We start from the raw sequence: 15371 nt of genomic DNA, 5'->3' as shown, positions 1-15371 counted from the left end.
CAGTGGCAGCAGCAGAGGTGTGATGGGGCATCGCCTTTCCCGATCACTGGGTCGCCTCCTGCCCCTGATGGCTCCCGGACTGTGAGAGGGGGCAGGCCGGGCTGAGGGGATCCCCCTCCAGTGCATGAATTTTCATGCACCGGGCCTCTAGTATTGAATATAAAACAAGAAGACATCCCCCCCCCTTTTTTTTAGCCATTATTATTATTTATTTTATTTTTATTTTTTTTAGCCATTACACTATATAGTGTGTGAAAGACATGTATTTGAGGTATGAACTCCAGAAGAGTGAGTTGAAAATGTGTTTTTCAGTCTTGAGTTGTGCCTTCAAAGATGTGTGGGAAATGATGGGCCAGCCCCATGAGTTACGCACCTCAGTGCTCATGATCCGCTGGAACCTTAGGTGGCACAAGTTTCTTTGCTTTCATGATGCATAAAACGTTGAAGATTAAAAAATGGCCTTAAATGATCTAACGTCTAGCCTTTAGAAGAATATATAGGTAGAGTTAAGGGACAAACAGAATAAAATCAGTCATAGATGAGGGAAGACTTTTATGGTTTTATTGGTCTTTATTTAACTTAAAGGATGCTTCCTATGGGTCTGAAGTGCTCTCAGCATTTTATAAATATTAACCCCTTTTATCTCAATAACAGCTCTATGGCATAGATACTAATATTATCTTCATTTACTGATGAGGAATCCAAAAGACAGAGAGGCGCAATAACTGGTTCAGAGTCACACAGCTCATCAGTGGTGGGTCCGGGCTCTGAAGGCATTCTGTCTAATCTGTCCATTCTGTCCGTAAAGAAACAGAGGCCTGAGTGTGTGTCCGTTGCCACCTAGCTAGTTAGTGGCAGAGCAGGTTCAGAGCCAAGGTCATCTCTGTGTTGCAATCCACTGAGTAGGCACCAGTAGATTGTTCTTGGATTAGATAAGCAAGGCAGGAAAAGTATCAGACCAGCAGCACTTCTCAAAGTCAACTTGAGAATTATCACTAAAAGATGAGTGTTGGTGCCAAGAATTCTCTAGTTATTGGTTAAACTTTGGAATATTTTCTGTGACCGTATAGCGTGTCTTTCCCTCAAGTACTAAGGAAGACATTGGGTGGTTTTGAGAAGTAGCTCGGGAATTGACGAAAGTAGGGATGAAAGTATGAGAATCTGCCAGTGGGTAAGAGTTTGTTGGCTCACTTGCATTTCCTTTGTTTCATTAGTGTCATTATATTCCAATGGCCATGCACGTAAGCTTATGCTACTCAGTCTATGAAGCTAGACCCTCAACCTCATGGGTTATCCTGCCAAGTTTCCTATTTTTCCAGTTGTGGCTGAGATACCAACTATAGGATACATTTTCTATTGATCGAGAGGCACTGGTTTTTACCTTTTCATTGCTTCTTGAAGTGTTCTGCATTCATCTTAATTTACTTTCTTGAAGTGTGTGTTTTGGGTGAGGGAGAACACATTTAATTTTTCCAGAGGAAAATTATGTGCTAGCGTACATATAATTAAACATCGAGGAGAAGTCAGTAAGACAAAACTTTTACACATAGTTGACAGAGTAACTGGGAGAGCAATGTGATGCTGCCTAGTGAAGTTGGTGATGTGCATTCCCTAAACCAAGGCTCCACCTGGATATAATGCTTTAAATGACATGGGGTTGAGAGTGGTGCTACTCAATGTGGGATCTGCAGATGGTGAAGGTTTGTGAACTGTTTGCTTCCAATTCACAGTGAGATAAATAAGTAAAGGAAATGAGAATGAGCATTTAGAAGCTTTCATAATAATTTGGCATTTCTGACTTCCAAGAAATTGACTTCGTATGTTATAAAAATACCTAAAGGCCCAGTGCATGAAATTTGTGCACTCAGTTGGGGAGGAGGGAGGGGAGTCCTCTCACGGTCTGGGAGCACTTGGGGGATGCCCAACTGATGGCTTAGGCCAGCTCCCACATGGACATCCTCAGCACTGCCAGGAGGCGGGAGAGGCTCCCGCCACCACAGCTGCACTGGCCCGCCGTGAGCCTGGCTTCTGGCTGAGCAGCACTCCCCCTGTGAGAGTGCACTGACCACCAGGGAGCAGCTCCGGCACTGAGCAGCTCCCTGGTCATTAGTGCACATCATGATGACTAGTTGTTCTGCCATTTGTTTGATTTGCATATTAGCCTTCTATTATGTAGGACTGGCCCAAAACAGGCTAGATATAAGAAAACTGGGTCTCTTACCACAGATAGTTGGGGAGGCTTTGTCCTAGAGGAATTTTTTCCTATATGCAAAGAAACCTATATAGGAGTGCTTAAAATCACTGTACACCTGTATGTACACACACACACACACACACACACACACATGCTCGTGTAAAAACCTAAATGTCTACTGTTATGAAAATGTATTACAAACATCACAATATGTCCTAAGAAAGAGTATTCAATTATTAAAATAAGCTAGATCTATTATACATATATGAACACAAAAAAATCAAATTTTGAATAAAAGAGCAAGTTACAAAATGATACCCACATTATAATTATATAAAATATAAAACACAAAATAATAATATATTCACATACACAGTAAATGCTAACAACATGTATGGGAAAGATGCTTCAGAAAAGAATTAAACTCTGGGAAGGGAAAGTGGGTAGCAGGATTGCAAATAGGCAAAAGGCTTCAACTATATAATATTTTATTTCATTTTTTAAAAACTAAAGCCAATGTGGCAAAAATATTTACATTTATCATATCTATATGGGTGTTAATTTTTTCTGTATTTTAAAAATATTTCATAGTATAATTAGCCTTTAAGAATGATTTTTTTTTTTTTTTTTTTTTTTTTTTTTTTAGAAAGCAAATGGTACATACCAGAATATCTGGGGGACTCATTTCCCCCCCACCCCCCTTGATTTAAAACCAGGTATCAGTCTAATGGGCAGTTTCTATTACCTCAGGGCTGATGAGGAAGCATCCTTTAAGAGCCTGGATTCTGATTCTAGCTTTGTGACAACTCAGTTGTGCCAGTAGGTTCCCATGTCAAAACCTTCATTGTTTTCTCTGAAAGATTTATGCTGCTTTCAGAATTGAAATTTTATAACTTACACTAGTGGCCCAGTGTACAAAATTCATGCACATTAAAAGGGGATTAATTAGAAGAAATAATTTAACATTGCTATTTGCCCTTTCTCTATAATAGAAGTGTCAGAAATGAGAGAAAATTAGTAAAATTCATATGAAAAGAATATATAAATGTATTAATAAATAATCACATGATATAACAACAAAGATATGATATGAAAACAACAAAAATTTGATGTAAAGACAACACTGATACAAACAATGACTGACAAATGGGTTAAACTGATTCTAATAGCTCCCTGTATACCGCATTAAGAGTGAAAATACTTTCAGAGTGCTTGACTAATTTCCCTTGTGATGATGTTACAACTTTAACATCACATGTTCTTCAAACTTGAGAGAAAGCAACATATAACTGACCATGTGTGAAAACAGGTTCAGGTAGGAATATTCCTACTCTGTGTAGAGTTTGTCCTTGTGATTTATTAATAATCATTAATAATCATTAATAATCATTGCAAATGCTGGCATCACGGGAAACTATCTTCAAATTAATTTAAATGGGAAGCCAGTGTCAGCTGGGGACAAATCAATTATTGGAATCAGACAACCTTTCCTGGGAGGAATGGGGCTCCCTCCTTCCACCTGTCAGGGTCCAGTTTGAAGGCCGGCCATGCCCCAGATCATGTGAGACCCAAAATTCTACTGGGCCCCGACTGGGGCCCAGAGCTCCCTCCCGCTGCCACCATATCCAGGCTGGGGCCGGCAGACTGCTGTTCGGTCATCTGTCTGGTTGTTTAGGTCATGATGGCCCCTGGCTTTTTATATATTATAAATATAGGATAAATTATATGGAAATGTATATTTTAAATATTATAAAATATTATTACTTCATGCTCCTTTTTACAATTATTATGTGGGCTTTAGGGAGTACCTGGAGTGAACGAAGATGTAGGAATAAGATTCAATATTTGTGTGGTGGAATCAGATCTGGATTTAAGTCTTGCTGCTTACTAAAAGCCTTGGCTTCCTAAAATGTTCAGTTTTTTCTATTTCTTAAGATAAGAAAAAAATAGTGCCTACCTCAGCTTGGAAGGATTTGATGAGATTAATAGTATTATCGTTGAAGATGTTACAAATCAGTGCCATCACTGTTGTGCCTGGGAAGGTATACTAGAATAAATCCTCAAACTACTTATTGCAGTCATCTTCCAAAGATGAGAGGAGCATAACATACCAATCAGCCTTTGAAGTAGTAATAAATGAAATGATGCTGCATTCCTTTATAACCATGTATTTGAAGTGATTTAGTAAATGTTCTCATCACAAGAAAAAAAAATTGTAACTATGTGAGATGATGGATGATAACTAAATGTAGTGTGATAATAATCATTCCCAATACATATATATTAGGATATATCAAATCATGCTGTACACCTTGGACTAATATAATGTTACATGTCTCAAAACTGAAACAATGCCCTAACTGGTTTGGCTCAGTGGATAGAGCATTGGCCTGTGGACTGGAGGGTCCCGGGTTTGGTTCTCAAGGGCACATGCCTGGGTTGCAGGAGGCAGCCAATCAATGATTCTCTCTCATCACTGATGTTTGTGTCTCTCCCTCTCCTTTCCTCTCTGAAGTCAATAAAAATATATTTTTAAACAATGATAAATATAAAATAAATATAAATCAATTATACCTCAGAACTGAAAAATAAGAACAAGAAAAGGTGGTTTTAGAAATGGTTCTGTGTCAGTTCTAACTAGATGATGAATCACACATTGCTTCCAACTCTTGAATTCTCTTCTCTGTGGACTGTGGTTGAATTACTCTAATTGTTTACACAGGAAAAACAAAGTAAAGAATACTCTTGGTGTTTCATTCTTGTTTTGTAGTTTATACTCTTGCCATTAATTTGACCAGGACTCTCCAAAGCAGAACCACATGACAGTGGGAGAGAAAGAATGGTCAGTCAGGTTTAGCATTAGTGCTTCTCAGAGGCAGGTTGTAGCTTGCTGTAGAACAGAAAACTTGGACAGTCATCTGCCTTGCTTAGTGACAGGGGACACAGCTGATGCAGCTGGGCCTCTGGTTCTGCTGACTGAGTATGTGCTGATAAATCTAGGTCTGGAGGGCTTGGGTTTAATAGGGCGCTGTGGTATCACAGGGGCCTGGCGAATGACAGCCTCCTGCGGCTTATCGACAGAAGATAAACAGAAAGGCGCTGGTCCCTCTGCCGGGCGGGGGAGATGTTTATCGCCAGACTTCTGAGAACAGGAGTTAGACCCATACCGAAGCTTCAAAAGCAATGTCAACATACTGGAGACCACAGCCAGCAAGGAATTCTCTGAGATAAGATTACAACTTTGTCCTCAAAGCGATGCCAGCCAACTCAGTGGAGCCCCAAATGTTCCCTCAGCAGAGAGACCCTGTACATTGTCCTCCATGCCAGAGGACTTTAGGAACTCAACTTTCCATGTGCTTCTTGATGCAACTACTCTGCTATTTTCTACACTGTGTATAAAAGCTTGGAGTATCTAAGAAAGGAATTCCATTTTCTATGTGCTTCCTGATGCAGCCATTATACTGTTATTTTCTAAACTTTGTACAAAATTCTAGCAATGTCTGAGAAAGACGCTTGATGCCCTCGAGACCAGGCAGTTGTAGACACTGAGCCCACTCTCCATGGGCAAAAGCACTCGCTCCCCTTCTCTGGGGATTTCTTCTGGGCCTACCCTTAGGGCTCCAAGGCTAGATTAGACCTGGAGTCTAGGTCCAGGATGAAGGCATTACAGGGAAAGGTAATTCCGTCTTTGAGCAAAGTAGGAGCCACTCCAGTCATTTGTTTAAATACGGAGTCATGAGTTTGGTTTAAATATCAGTATGCACACTGGCACTGGAGTGATGGGCCATCAGGGGTCAAGGTAAAGCAGGTATCCTCCCAAGACCACGCTGGGAATGAGAAAGAAACAGCCTACAGAGAGACAGCTCACCTTCAGCTGTTATCCAGATACGAACGGCATCACTCCTTGCTTGGAAGTGCCTCCCATTCATTCTGTTGCAGTCCCTGTGCACAGTCCTGGTGTGGCTTCTGGATTCTAACCCCCTTCCCAGGGCTATGCATATACAGTTACCAGCTTAACTAACTAACAAATGAACAACAACAACAAAAAAAAAAAAAAAAAAAACACCCCACACACCTCTTTTTATCATGTTATTACAGTGAAGTCTTACAATAAACCTCATACCCTTAGTTCATTATTAAATGTCCTCACTAATCTTTCTATCCAGTTTCTCCTTCTCCATTAATCTTTATTTCATTCAAAAGATCTACGTATGGGCTGTGGTAACTTCACTTTTCCATTTTCCTGCCTCTGTGCTTTTGTCCCCACCCTCTCCCCTTTCAGAACTTCTTTTCCCTTTTTCCCTTCCCTTCTGGCCACACACATCTCTTCTTCCAAACCTTGGCAATCCAGCCCTTCCAACACGAATCTGACCCTCCTCTGAATTCTGCTGCCTTGTCATCCAGAGTCCATACAATTAATCACACCCTGCTGTGTGGATTATCTTTACCTCCTCCTATGCTCTGTGTTGCTCTTTCACTCTCTGCCTCTCTCTCTTTCCGTGTGTGTGTGTGTGTGTGTGTGTGTGTGTGTCTATGTGTGTGTGTATAAGAGAGAGAGACAGAGACAGAGAGACAGAGAGAGTAGCTAGATAAGGGGCCTCTGAAAATAAGCTCTATGACTTGCATATCTTTAGAAAACACTAATGGGTGCTCTATGATGACATTACTATTGGTCAGTAATTCTTCTTAGGACCTTGGGTTTTTCCATGACGCCGGGTGTCTTTGTCTTTTATCCTCTCCTGTTTCCACAGTACCTGGAGTGGTGCCTTGCACAGAAAAAAAAAAAAAACAACCAAAACTGAGAGGGTCTAGGCAAGTCCTGCCACTCCAGAGAGAGTTCCTTTGACCAGGGCCTGCAGCTGGCCTTGACGTTCTCCCTCATGTCCTCACTTCCTGAGGACAGAGCTGCCTCATGCCTGGGCTGACAGGTGCCTTCATTGCTCCTGACCCCGCTCTGTCTATTTTTCCTCAGATGCATACTCTCATTCCTCAAGTGAAAATGGAGGCAAGTCCGAGTCAGTGGCCAACCTGCAGAGCCAGCCCTCCCTGAACTCCATCCACAGCTCCCCCGGTCCCAAGCGCTCCACCAACACCCTTAAGAAGTGGCTGACCAGTCCTGTGCGCAGGCTCAACAGCGGCAAAGCAGACGGAAACATCAAGAAGCAGAAGAAAGTGCGCGATGGCCGCAAGAGCTTCGACCTGGGCTCCCCCAAGCCTGGGGATGAGACGACGCCTCAGGGAGACAGTGCCGATGAGGTACCGGCCTGCGGCCCTCGGAAGGGCTTCGGCACACATCCTTCCTGCAGCCCCGGGCACCATCTTCCCCGGGGTGTAGTAGGCTGGAGAGTCTCGTCCCCAGTAGTATCTTCTTGACCTTAAGTGACCTGAGTTCTCTGTGTCTTCAAGACCTTGCCAGTTTGGTCTTTGGCCAGTTCAGAGACTAGCAGCACCCAGCACCTCTGCACCCAGACACCATTTTTGCTAGATTTGGCTCCACGGGGGGCCAGGTGGTCACCTAGGCCCCTGCCACTGCTAGGGACTCCATCAGAACCTGCTCGGCCTGTTTAGAATAGGAATACAAGAATAGAGGCCATTTCACATGGAAAACAGGAGACTGTGCTGGGAGATTGTCGCTCTTTACGAGTGCCTTGAGCACTGCCACATATGAAAGGGAACAGACAAGCCCAGCTTGCTCCCAGGGGAGAATCATGATTGTCAAACAGGTGAACATTTCCACAGGCAAGGTTTCAGCTCAAAGAGAGACTTCACCGGGGGGTCAGCTGGCGATGGAAGGAGCCTTCATGAAATGAATGGCCACCACACTGCAAGGGTTTGGGAGACTGCACGATCTCACCTAACAGAGAGGTCAGACGGGATGACCCTTGGAAGTGCCTTCCAACGCTGGGATTCTGTGATCAAAATGTAGAGGGTCTGTTTGTTGGTGGGATGGGATAGCTGTATTATCTGGCAAACTAGCCTACTCTAGTCACTGATGTGACTAAGAAGTACTTCCTGACAAATAACCGTTCACTGTAATTTTGTGCTGTCTACCATCTCTTCCTGTGAAAAGGAGCCTGATAATACTCAGACTATGTTTTTTTGTTTTTGTTTTTTTTTAAATATATTTTATTGATTTTTTACAGAGAGGAAGGGAAAGGGATAGAAAGCCAGAAACATCGATGGGAGAGAAACATCTATCAGCTGCCTCCTACACACCCCACACTGGGGATGTGCCCGCAACCAAGGTACATGCCCTTGACCAGAATCGAACCCGGGACCTTTCAGTCCGCAGGCCGACATTCTATCCACTGAGTCAAACTGGTTTTGGCTCAGATTATGTTTTAATAGTCCTTCGAAAACTCAAGAGTTAGGCTTTCTCTGACCACACTCAGCTTTCCCTTTCACTGGCTAATCCACAAGGATTATGCGTGTGTGTGTGTGTGTGTGTGTGTGTGTGTGTGTGTGTTTCCCTCATTTAGCCCTCACTGTCATTTGAGATAAGCAAGTATACCTGTTCTACAGAGGAAGGCACTGAGGCTAAAAAAAGTAGGGGTAGGTTGAGAGAGGAGGTATCTTGTATGTTGCTTTAAAAAAAATGCCAAGTCCATTGGCATCTTTAATTCCGTGGAACAGTGCCTAATGCTGCTCTTTTGTTCTAGAAGAGCAAGAAAGGTTGGGGTGAAGATGAGCCAGATGAAGAATCCCACACCCCGCTCCCTCCTCCCATGAAGATCTTTGACAACGACCCTGCGCAGGATGAGATGGTAGGACTTCTTGGCTCTCTCACTTGAACGAGGATGTGTAACGCATGTGCTTTCATTTTGCGTGTGTGGTAGGCAGCAGTGCTCTCTCCCTGGTTATCTCTTGCACCACATGAATCCACGGTGGTGTGGGTTCCCACTGTAGTTGTTAGGGTCCTCCCGCTATAAACCCTGGAGGTCTGACTTCTTTCTGGGCAGTGTGGCCGTGTGTGTAGAAGAGGCAGAGTGGGGATCTGCTGGTATCGTGTCCTACGGATGAAGGGTCATGGCTTTGTCTTCGGGAGCAGCTCATCCCAAAAGGCACGGTTAGTCTCAAAAAGGAATCTGAAGTGGTCCCGGCCATGATGGCTTTCCTGTGCTTCATTGATTGTTTCCCCTGTCCTCAACTCTAGCACCTAAATAATGGGAACTTCCAGGCAAGCCCAGTGCTGTTGACATTCTGCAGGCACAACATGAGGATGGAGCTCAGGGGAGGTTGCTGTCAGAGGTGGGCAAACCCAGCATGCCAGGTTGTTAAAGTTCTCTGTTTTGCAATTGCCCTGAGACCCACAGGTGTCCAAGGTATGATTAGTGGGCCTCTAATCGCAGGGTGATCATTCCGGTTTTTCTGGAGCAGAAGCTGAGGTGGGATATGTGTTCAGGTTCTGACCCGAGGCCAGAGGCTGCTTTAAGCATGTGCTCCATCACTCACTTTCCTTACAAGCCACGCTTTCTCTTAATGTTTCCATCCTTTGGACTCTGGAGTTGAAGTGATGGTTTCCATTTTTTATTGTACATTGCATTTGCTTTTCAGAATGTCATGTACTGGTTGTGGCAGTGGTAGTCCTGGTCATGACATTGGCAGTGGTGGTGGCAGCTATGGTGGTGGTGGTGGTGGTGGTGGTGGTGGCGGCGGCAGTGATGATGGCAGGGGCAGTGGCAGTGGCATTGGCAGCAGTGGCAGAGGCATTAGTGGCGGTGATGGTGGTAGTGGTGGTAGTGGCAGTGGTGATGGTGGTGGTAGCAATGGCAGTGGTGGTGGCATTGGTGGCAGTGGTGTTGGTGGCGGTGATGGTGGTGGTGGTGGTGGCAGTGGTAGTGATGACACTGGTGGTGGTGGTAGCAATGGCAGTGCTTAGCCTCTGTCCAGGTCCCCTGTGCTCTCTCATGTACTGCCATGCAGTGGGGCAGCACCCCGCGGATGCATACAGTACCACAACTAGGATACAGTTCCTAAAGGACTGTGCGGATGCTTCAGCATTTCTGGAGACAGCCCAATTCTTGTTTTAATTCTTCTCTACATTTGGGTCATTACCCACAGACACTAATCGAGGGCTTCCTCTGTGCCAGAGGGACTCATTCCGAGGACAGGATGATGACTAAGATGTGGTCGCTGCCCCCTCTGTGACTTGCCATGAGAAGCACAGTTGTGGCCCCTCCTAAGGGGATGTCGGTGACCCTGGTCTCCGGGGCCAGCTCTGACTCTTGACTATTGGCAGCAAGTAGCAAGAAGCCTGGCGTGGTGCCCATCCTGGAATCCCTATGCTTCGCCTCGAGGTGGGAACGAGGACCAGCCCGCTGTGTTCCCAGAGGCCTATCCGTGTAACATGTTCTGTAAACAGTGATAGCGCCCGTGGGCAGTGGGACGCTCGTGTCGCCTTATCTACCATCCCACGCAGCCCTCCTCACCAAGGTGCCAGGTTGCAGAAGATAAGCAAAGGTCACGAACCCTCCCCCTCTAGTAACCCCAGAAACAGCAGAAACAGTTTGTTTGGGGAAAAGGATGTTATGTTGTTTCTGGATAATTTTTAACTGAAAATGTGGGCTTACTCCCAGATGTCTTTTCTCAGCCAGAAACCGGGAGATGGCAACCGTCACTTTGTAGACTTGTTAACCCTCCTCCTCCTGCTTGTTTGACTTCTGAACCCTTGTTTTCTGGGAAATTTGAGCATCCCCAGAATGTCTAGCAAATGGTGTTTGGTTTATAAAAATAATTTTTACAACAGTGTAAAGGAATTTTTAAATTCTACCCATTGTAATGTTGTGCATGTTTCCTTCTAATATTCATTCATTTGCATGTATGTCTCACTTACTATGTCCCAGTTAATTTTACCTCCGTCACTATGATTTCACGAGGGAGGGAGTGTTAGGTTACTTACGTGGCAGAATTAGTTTGACCGGCCTGTTTGAGGATATCCCAGGCTGCTTCCAGCTTTGGCTGCCCCAGAGAGTACTGTCTCGGTCACCTGCTACATACACTGCTGCCCTTGCAAACAGTTCCCAGGGATAGGGTTACTAGATCAAAAAGTTGATAACTTGGACTTCCAAACAGACTGGCGCTTTTTTCCTGCCTTTCCCAGGAGAGAAAAAAAGTGTCCTTATGTCTCTCTGAATTACACTTACCTGATTTTTTTTACCCCGTCTCAGAAGCAGAGACTAAACTCACACTGAGATTAGACAACAAGAAGCCTCCTTTCTGACATTCTTCCCCGAACGTAAGGGACAGGCTGGAAACCAGAGCACAGCCAGACAGTCGGTCATTAGTATCAGAGGCTGAAGGCGCATGCGTCCCGGGCCTGGGAGGACCGTTGCCCTGTGCTGCGATGTGCCAGGGGTAAAAGCTCCCCCGTGCATGTAGGGTTAGTCATGTCCCCCAATATCTTCTCAAGTAGGAGAAGGAAGAAACTATGCCACCGCCCCTTGGTGAGCAGGAGTTCCCAAACCGTGGACCAACAGCCACCTGGACCCATCCTTACTGTGGGCTGAGGGGAAGCGGGGCAGCCATGGCTGAGCCTGCCTCACTGTGAGCGGGAGAGTCCTGTGTTGCTCCAGGAGACACACATATCCTGCTAAAGCCCTTTACAGTTTCCCAGTGTTCCAGTGTGGGACCTTACCGGGAATAGCTGTGTTTGTGGAGGAGTGTGTGTGTGTGTGTGTGTGTGTGTGTGTGTGTATGTGAAGGAGGTGTCTAGCTTTCTGATATCTAAGTGCCCTGCCCCCACCATTTTGCTTGACCCCAGGTGAAGATCTATATTTAAGATCTGAGTGTAGCAAGGACCATTTCTCTTCTTTGGACACACTGGAGGCTAGGTGTTTTTACTCCCTTCATACCCTGGAACGGCAATGCGCAGCCCTGTGATGACCAGTCTTGTCTGGCCCCTTCCCCCCATGCCCATAACCCTCACTGCTGTCAGTGGGTACAGCCCTTACCTTTTGGCCTCTCAGGGAACACAGAGACCCCACCCTTCAGCTCTTATGGTGGCCTGCCTGAGGAGAACCTAGTCCCATCCCTGCTTCCTTCTGGCAGGTTTCCTGACATGGAAAATGGGGTCTGGCAGACCTGTCCCACACCCACACCCACTATTTCCCTCTGTCATCTCTTCCCTCGAAACATAGAGCTTTGCTTGCCTTGCCTGCCTTGAGCTTCCAACTTGCTGTTTTGCCTTCTAATGGCTATTCCTCATTCCTTGCTAATCTGCTTTTCCTTTGCTGCTCAATGTCTTGCAGTCCTCCTCTTTGCTAGCAGCCCGGCAGGCTTCCGCCGAAGTTCCTACTGCTGCAGACCTTGTCAGTGCAATAGAGCAGTTGGTCAAAAGCAAGCTGGTAAGTGGGGGTCCTGGAGGCACTTCTGCCTGTATCTTACCTCCATGTGGCTCCCCGGGGCCGGCACCTGTCACCCATGCTCTCCTTTGCACACACCCTCATCCCTCCTGCAGCACTGTTTCCGGCTAATGGTGCTTTCTGCTAATACAGCTGTGCCCCAGAGTCCTTTTGTTTTATGTGTGTGTGTGTGTATTTTAAAAATATATTTTTTTTATTAATTTCAGAGAGGAAGGGAGAGAAGACACAGAGATAGAACCATCAATGATGAGAGAGAAGCATTCATTGGCTGCCTCCTGCAAGGGCCCCCCCCCCCCCCCCCCCCCCCAGGGATGAAGCTCCCAACCTGGGCATGTGCCCTTTACTGGAATCAAACCCGGGACCCTTCAGTCCACTGGCTGACGCTTCATACCCTGAGCCAAACCAGCTAGGCTCCCAGAGTCCTTTTGGACTTTCTTTGGAAGTGGGCACCGGCAATGAACAGGCTCTTTGGGATTTGTGATCTTGATGAGAGGTGAAACATACTCAAGACAAAGTAGCCCCCAGGGAAGTAACATTTGGACAGAGACTGATCTGTGTCAGGTTAGTCCAGAAGCTAACTTTGCTGTTGAGACACAGAACATGGGTTGGATCTGTGAAAGCACTGAGTAATTTTATTTGGGGACCTAGGATAGCCTTCTGGCTTGCAAAATCTTACCTGAGTAGCCTGCTGATTGTGAGGGAGAACGGGCACAAGTAGGTGGATACCTCACCATGGGAAATTGAGAGAGCTGGTGCCCATCCCGCTCTGAGCCTGAGCTGGCTCAGGGCTGCAGCATCAATGCTGGCGAAATCGCTCCTTTCTGGGTAGAGCCTCCAGGGCTTCAGGCTGAGGTATGTCGGGGCAGCATGGCAGTCTGAAGCGTTTTCCTTTCCTTTGCTCGCATTTATGTCGCTCACTTGGTTTTTATTGCAACTCCCATTAGGATAAATGCCCGTGCTCCTGCCAGACTTCGGCTGGGCAGTGCTGTTAATCAGCGCCATTTACTAGTAAGCCCGTCTCCATTGGCCCAGCAATGAGAGGAAGACGATGGATGCTCCCTAGGGAAAGCTGCCTGTCTGATATTCATTTTAATTACAGGAACTCCCTTGTTAAATACCCCAGCTCTGTACCAATGAAATCTAATACACGCGAATGTCTTCTTTTCCTTCTAACTTTCCTTCCTAATTAAAAAACCAAAACAAAACTTAGCTGGTGTTTTCAGTAACTGGTGCAGACTCTGGAAGGTTGTTCATTTCCCTGCCATCTCTCACCGGCCCGCTGGTGGGAGCTGGGTAATCCTGGGCACCTGCACTGACATGGCAAACCTCACCTCTCTGACCCCTCCTCACTGCTCTCCTTTCCCCTCCACACTCACCCTTACACCCTCTTCATTCTCTAAATACGATTTCATTTTCCCCCCTTAAAATTCATTCTTTTGGCTTAACTGGTTTGGCTCAATGGTTTGAGCGCTGAGCCACAGACAAAAAAGGTCATGGGTTTGAATCAAGGGGCACATACCTCGGTTGTAGGCTCAATCCCCAGCCCCAGTCAGGGCACGTGTGGGAGGCAACCAATCAATGTGTGTCTCTCACGTCGAAGTTTCTCTCTGTGTGTCTCCCCCCTCCTTTCCACTCTTTTTAAAAAAATTGATGGGGGGAAAAAATATCCTTCAGTGAAGATTAACAAAATCATCTTTTTTTTTTTTTTTTTTTTTTTTTTTTTTTTTTTTTTTTTTTTCTCTTTCACCACCTGAGCCTGGGCCCTGACCGCATGCCTGGGCTTTGCAGTACCCATTGCTTGATCTTCCCCCATCCTGTCTGCCCCCCTGGCCTCACTCTCCTGTCGGGACTCCCATAAGGCTGTTTATTGCCTCCCACTCCGGTAAAGGCTCACAGCCTCCTGCTCACCTATGCAGGCAGCCATTTCCAATGCCGGTACCTTCAGATACACAAGATGCAGGAAGAAAATATTAGCATCTCATTATTTTATAATACAATGGCTTTGTATATGTTTTAATCTGTACATAATGGTATATAATTTACAAATAAGCTATATGCTTTGGGAATGCATAACCAAAATTATGCTCACTGATAGAGGTATACAAATCAAAGTTTGGAAATCACTGGACCGTAGATACTTACCCAGAATCCTAATGTTCTGTAGCCTCCTCTCCAACCTGTCTTCCCAGCATCCACTTGTTTTTCAGGCTGATGAACTCTGCATTGTCTTCTTCACTATCCCCAAGCACACAGTTAGCTTTCCTCCCTCCGAGTTGCTGTGCATACCACTCCACTTCTCTGGAATGTTCTCCCTCTTGTGCTTGTCTAAAGCATAATGGTCCTTCAAGGCCCCCTCAAACCTCATCTCTCCTCAAGGGCTTCCCAGACCAGCTCAGGACAGCCCTTAGATTGAAGGTCCCCTGTGCTACGTGTTAAAATCACTGAATCTTCTCATTTGCATCCTACCCCTTCAGGTAGGTGATTTGTCATCTGTCATTATGCTCTCTTCCATCGATGTGCAGGAGCTTTTACACTTACACTTACATCAGCAAACACTTGTTTTCAAAAGTCTGTGTTTTTCATATCTTGGATTACCTTTTCCCTACTACTACCACTCACCTTAGCACTATTAGGAGTCTCTGTTCACCTCCAGTTTGTGTGAGCAGTGGGTCTGGTGTTAAACATGTGAGTCCAGACATTGAAAAGTCCCATAAGAGCAAACTTCCCAAAGGAGAGGGCATGGAGGCTGGTGGTGGAGTTGACTGCCTAGAGTGGGCTCTCAGCATATCTTTGCATGAATGGCCTTTCTGTGGTGA

The 15371-nt window shown here is 45.6% G+C and overlaps 1 protein-coding gene across 20 annotated transcripts in view; it reads left to right on the top strand.

Moving 5' to 3' along the window:
• The window catches only part of KALRN (kalirin RhoGEF kinase), a 640493-nt gene that overhangs the window by 557116 nt on the left and 68006 nt on the right, over window positions 1-15371 (top strand). For 13 of the 20 annotated variants that reach the window (XR_004989615.2, XM_036447859.2, XM_036447857.2 and 10 more), the window contains 3 exons: window positions 7167-7450; window positions 8854-8958; window positions 12442-12537. Coding sequence is in view for 19 of the 20 variants with exons in the window: in XM_036447859.2 (XP_036303752.1) it covers window positions 7167-7450; window positions 8854-8958; window positions 12442-12537 (485 nt within the window). In the remaining variant the exon portion in view is untranslated. The remainder of the gene's footprint in view (window positions 1-7166; window positions 7451-8853; window positions 8959-12441; window positions 12538-15371) is intronic. The other 7 variants (XM_036447869.2, XM_036447852.2, XM_036447870.2 and 4 more) reach the window with 3 other exon arrangements.

Source organism: Pipistrellus kuhlii, unplaced genomic scaffold, assembly GCF_014108245.1.
Source record: "Pipistrellus kuhlii isolate mPipKuh1 unplaced genomic scaffold, mPipKuh1.p scaffold_m20_p_2, whole genome shotgun sequence".
NCBI lineage: Eukaryota > Metazoa > Chordata > Mammalia > Chiroptera > Vespertilionidae > Pipistrellus > Pipistrellus kuhlii.
This window is presented reverse-complemented; position numbering and strand designations above follow the sequence as displayed.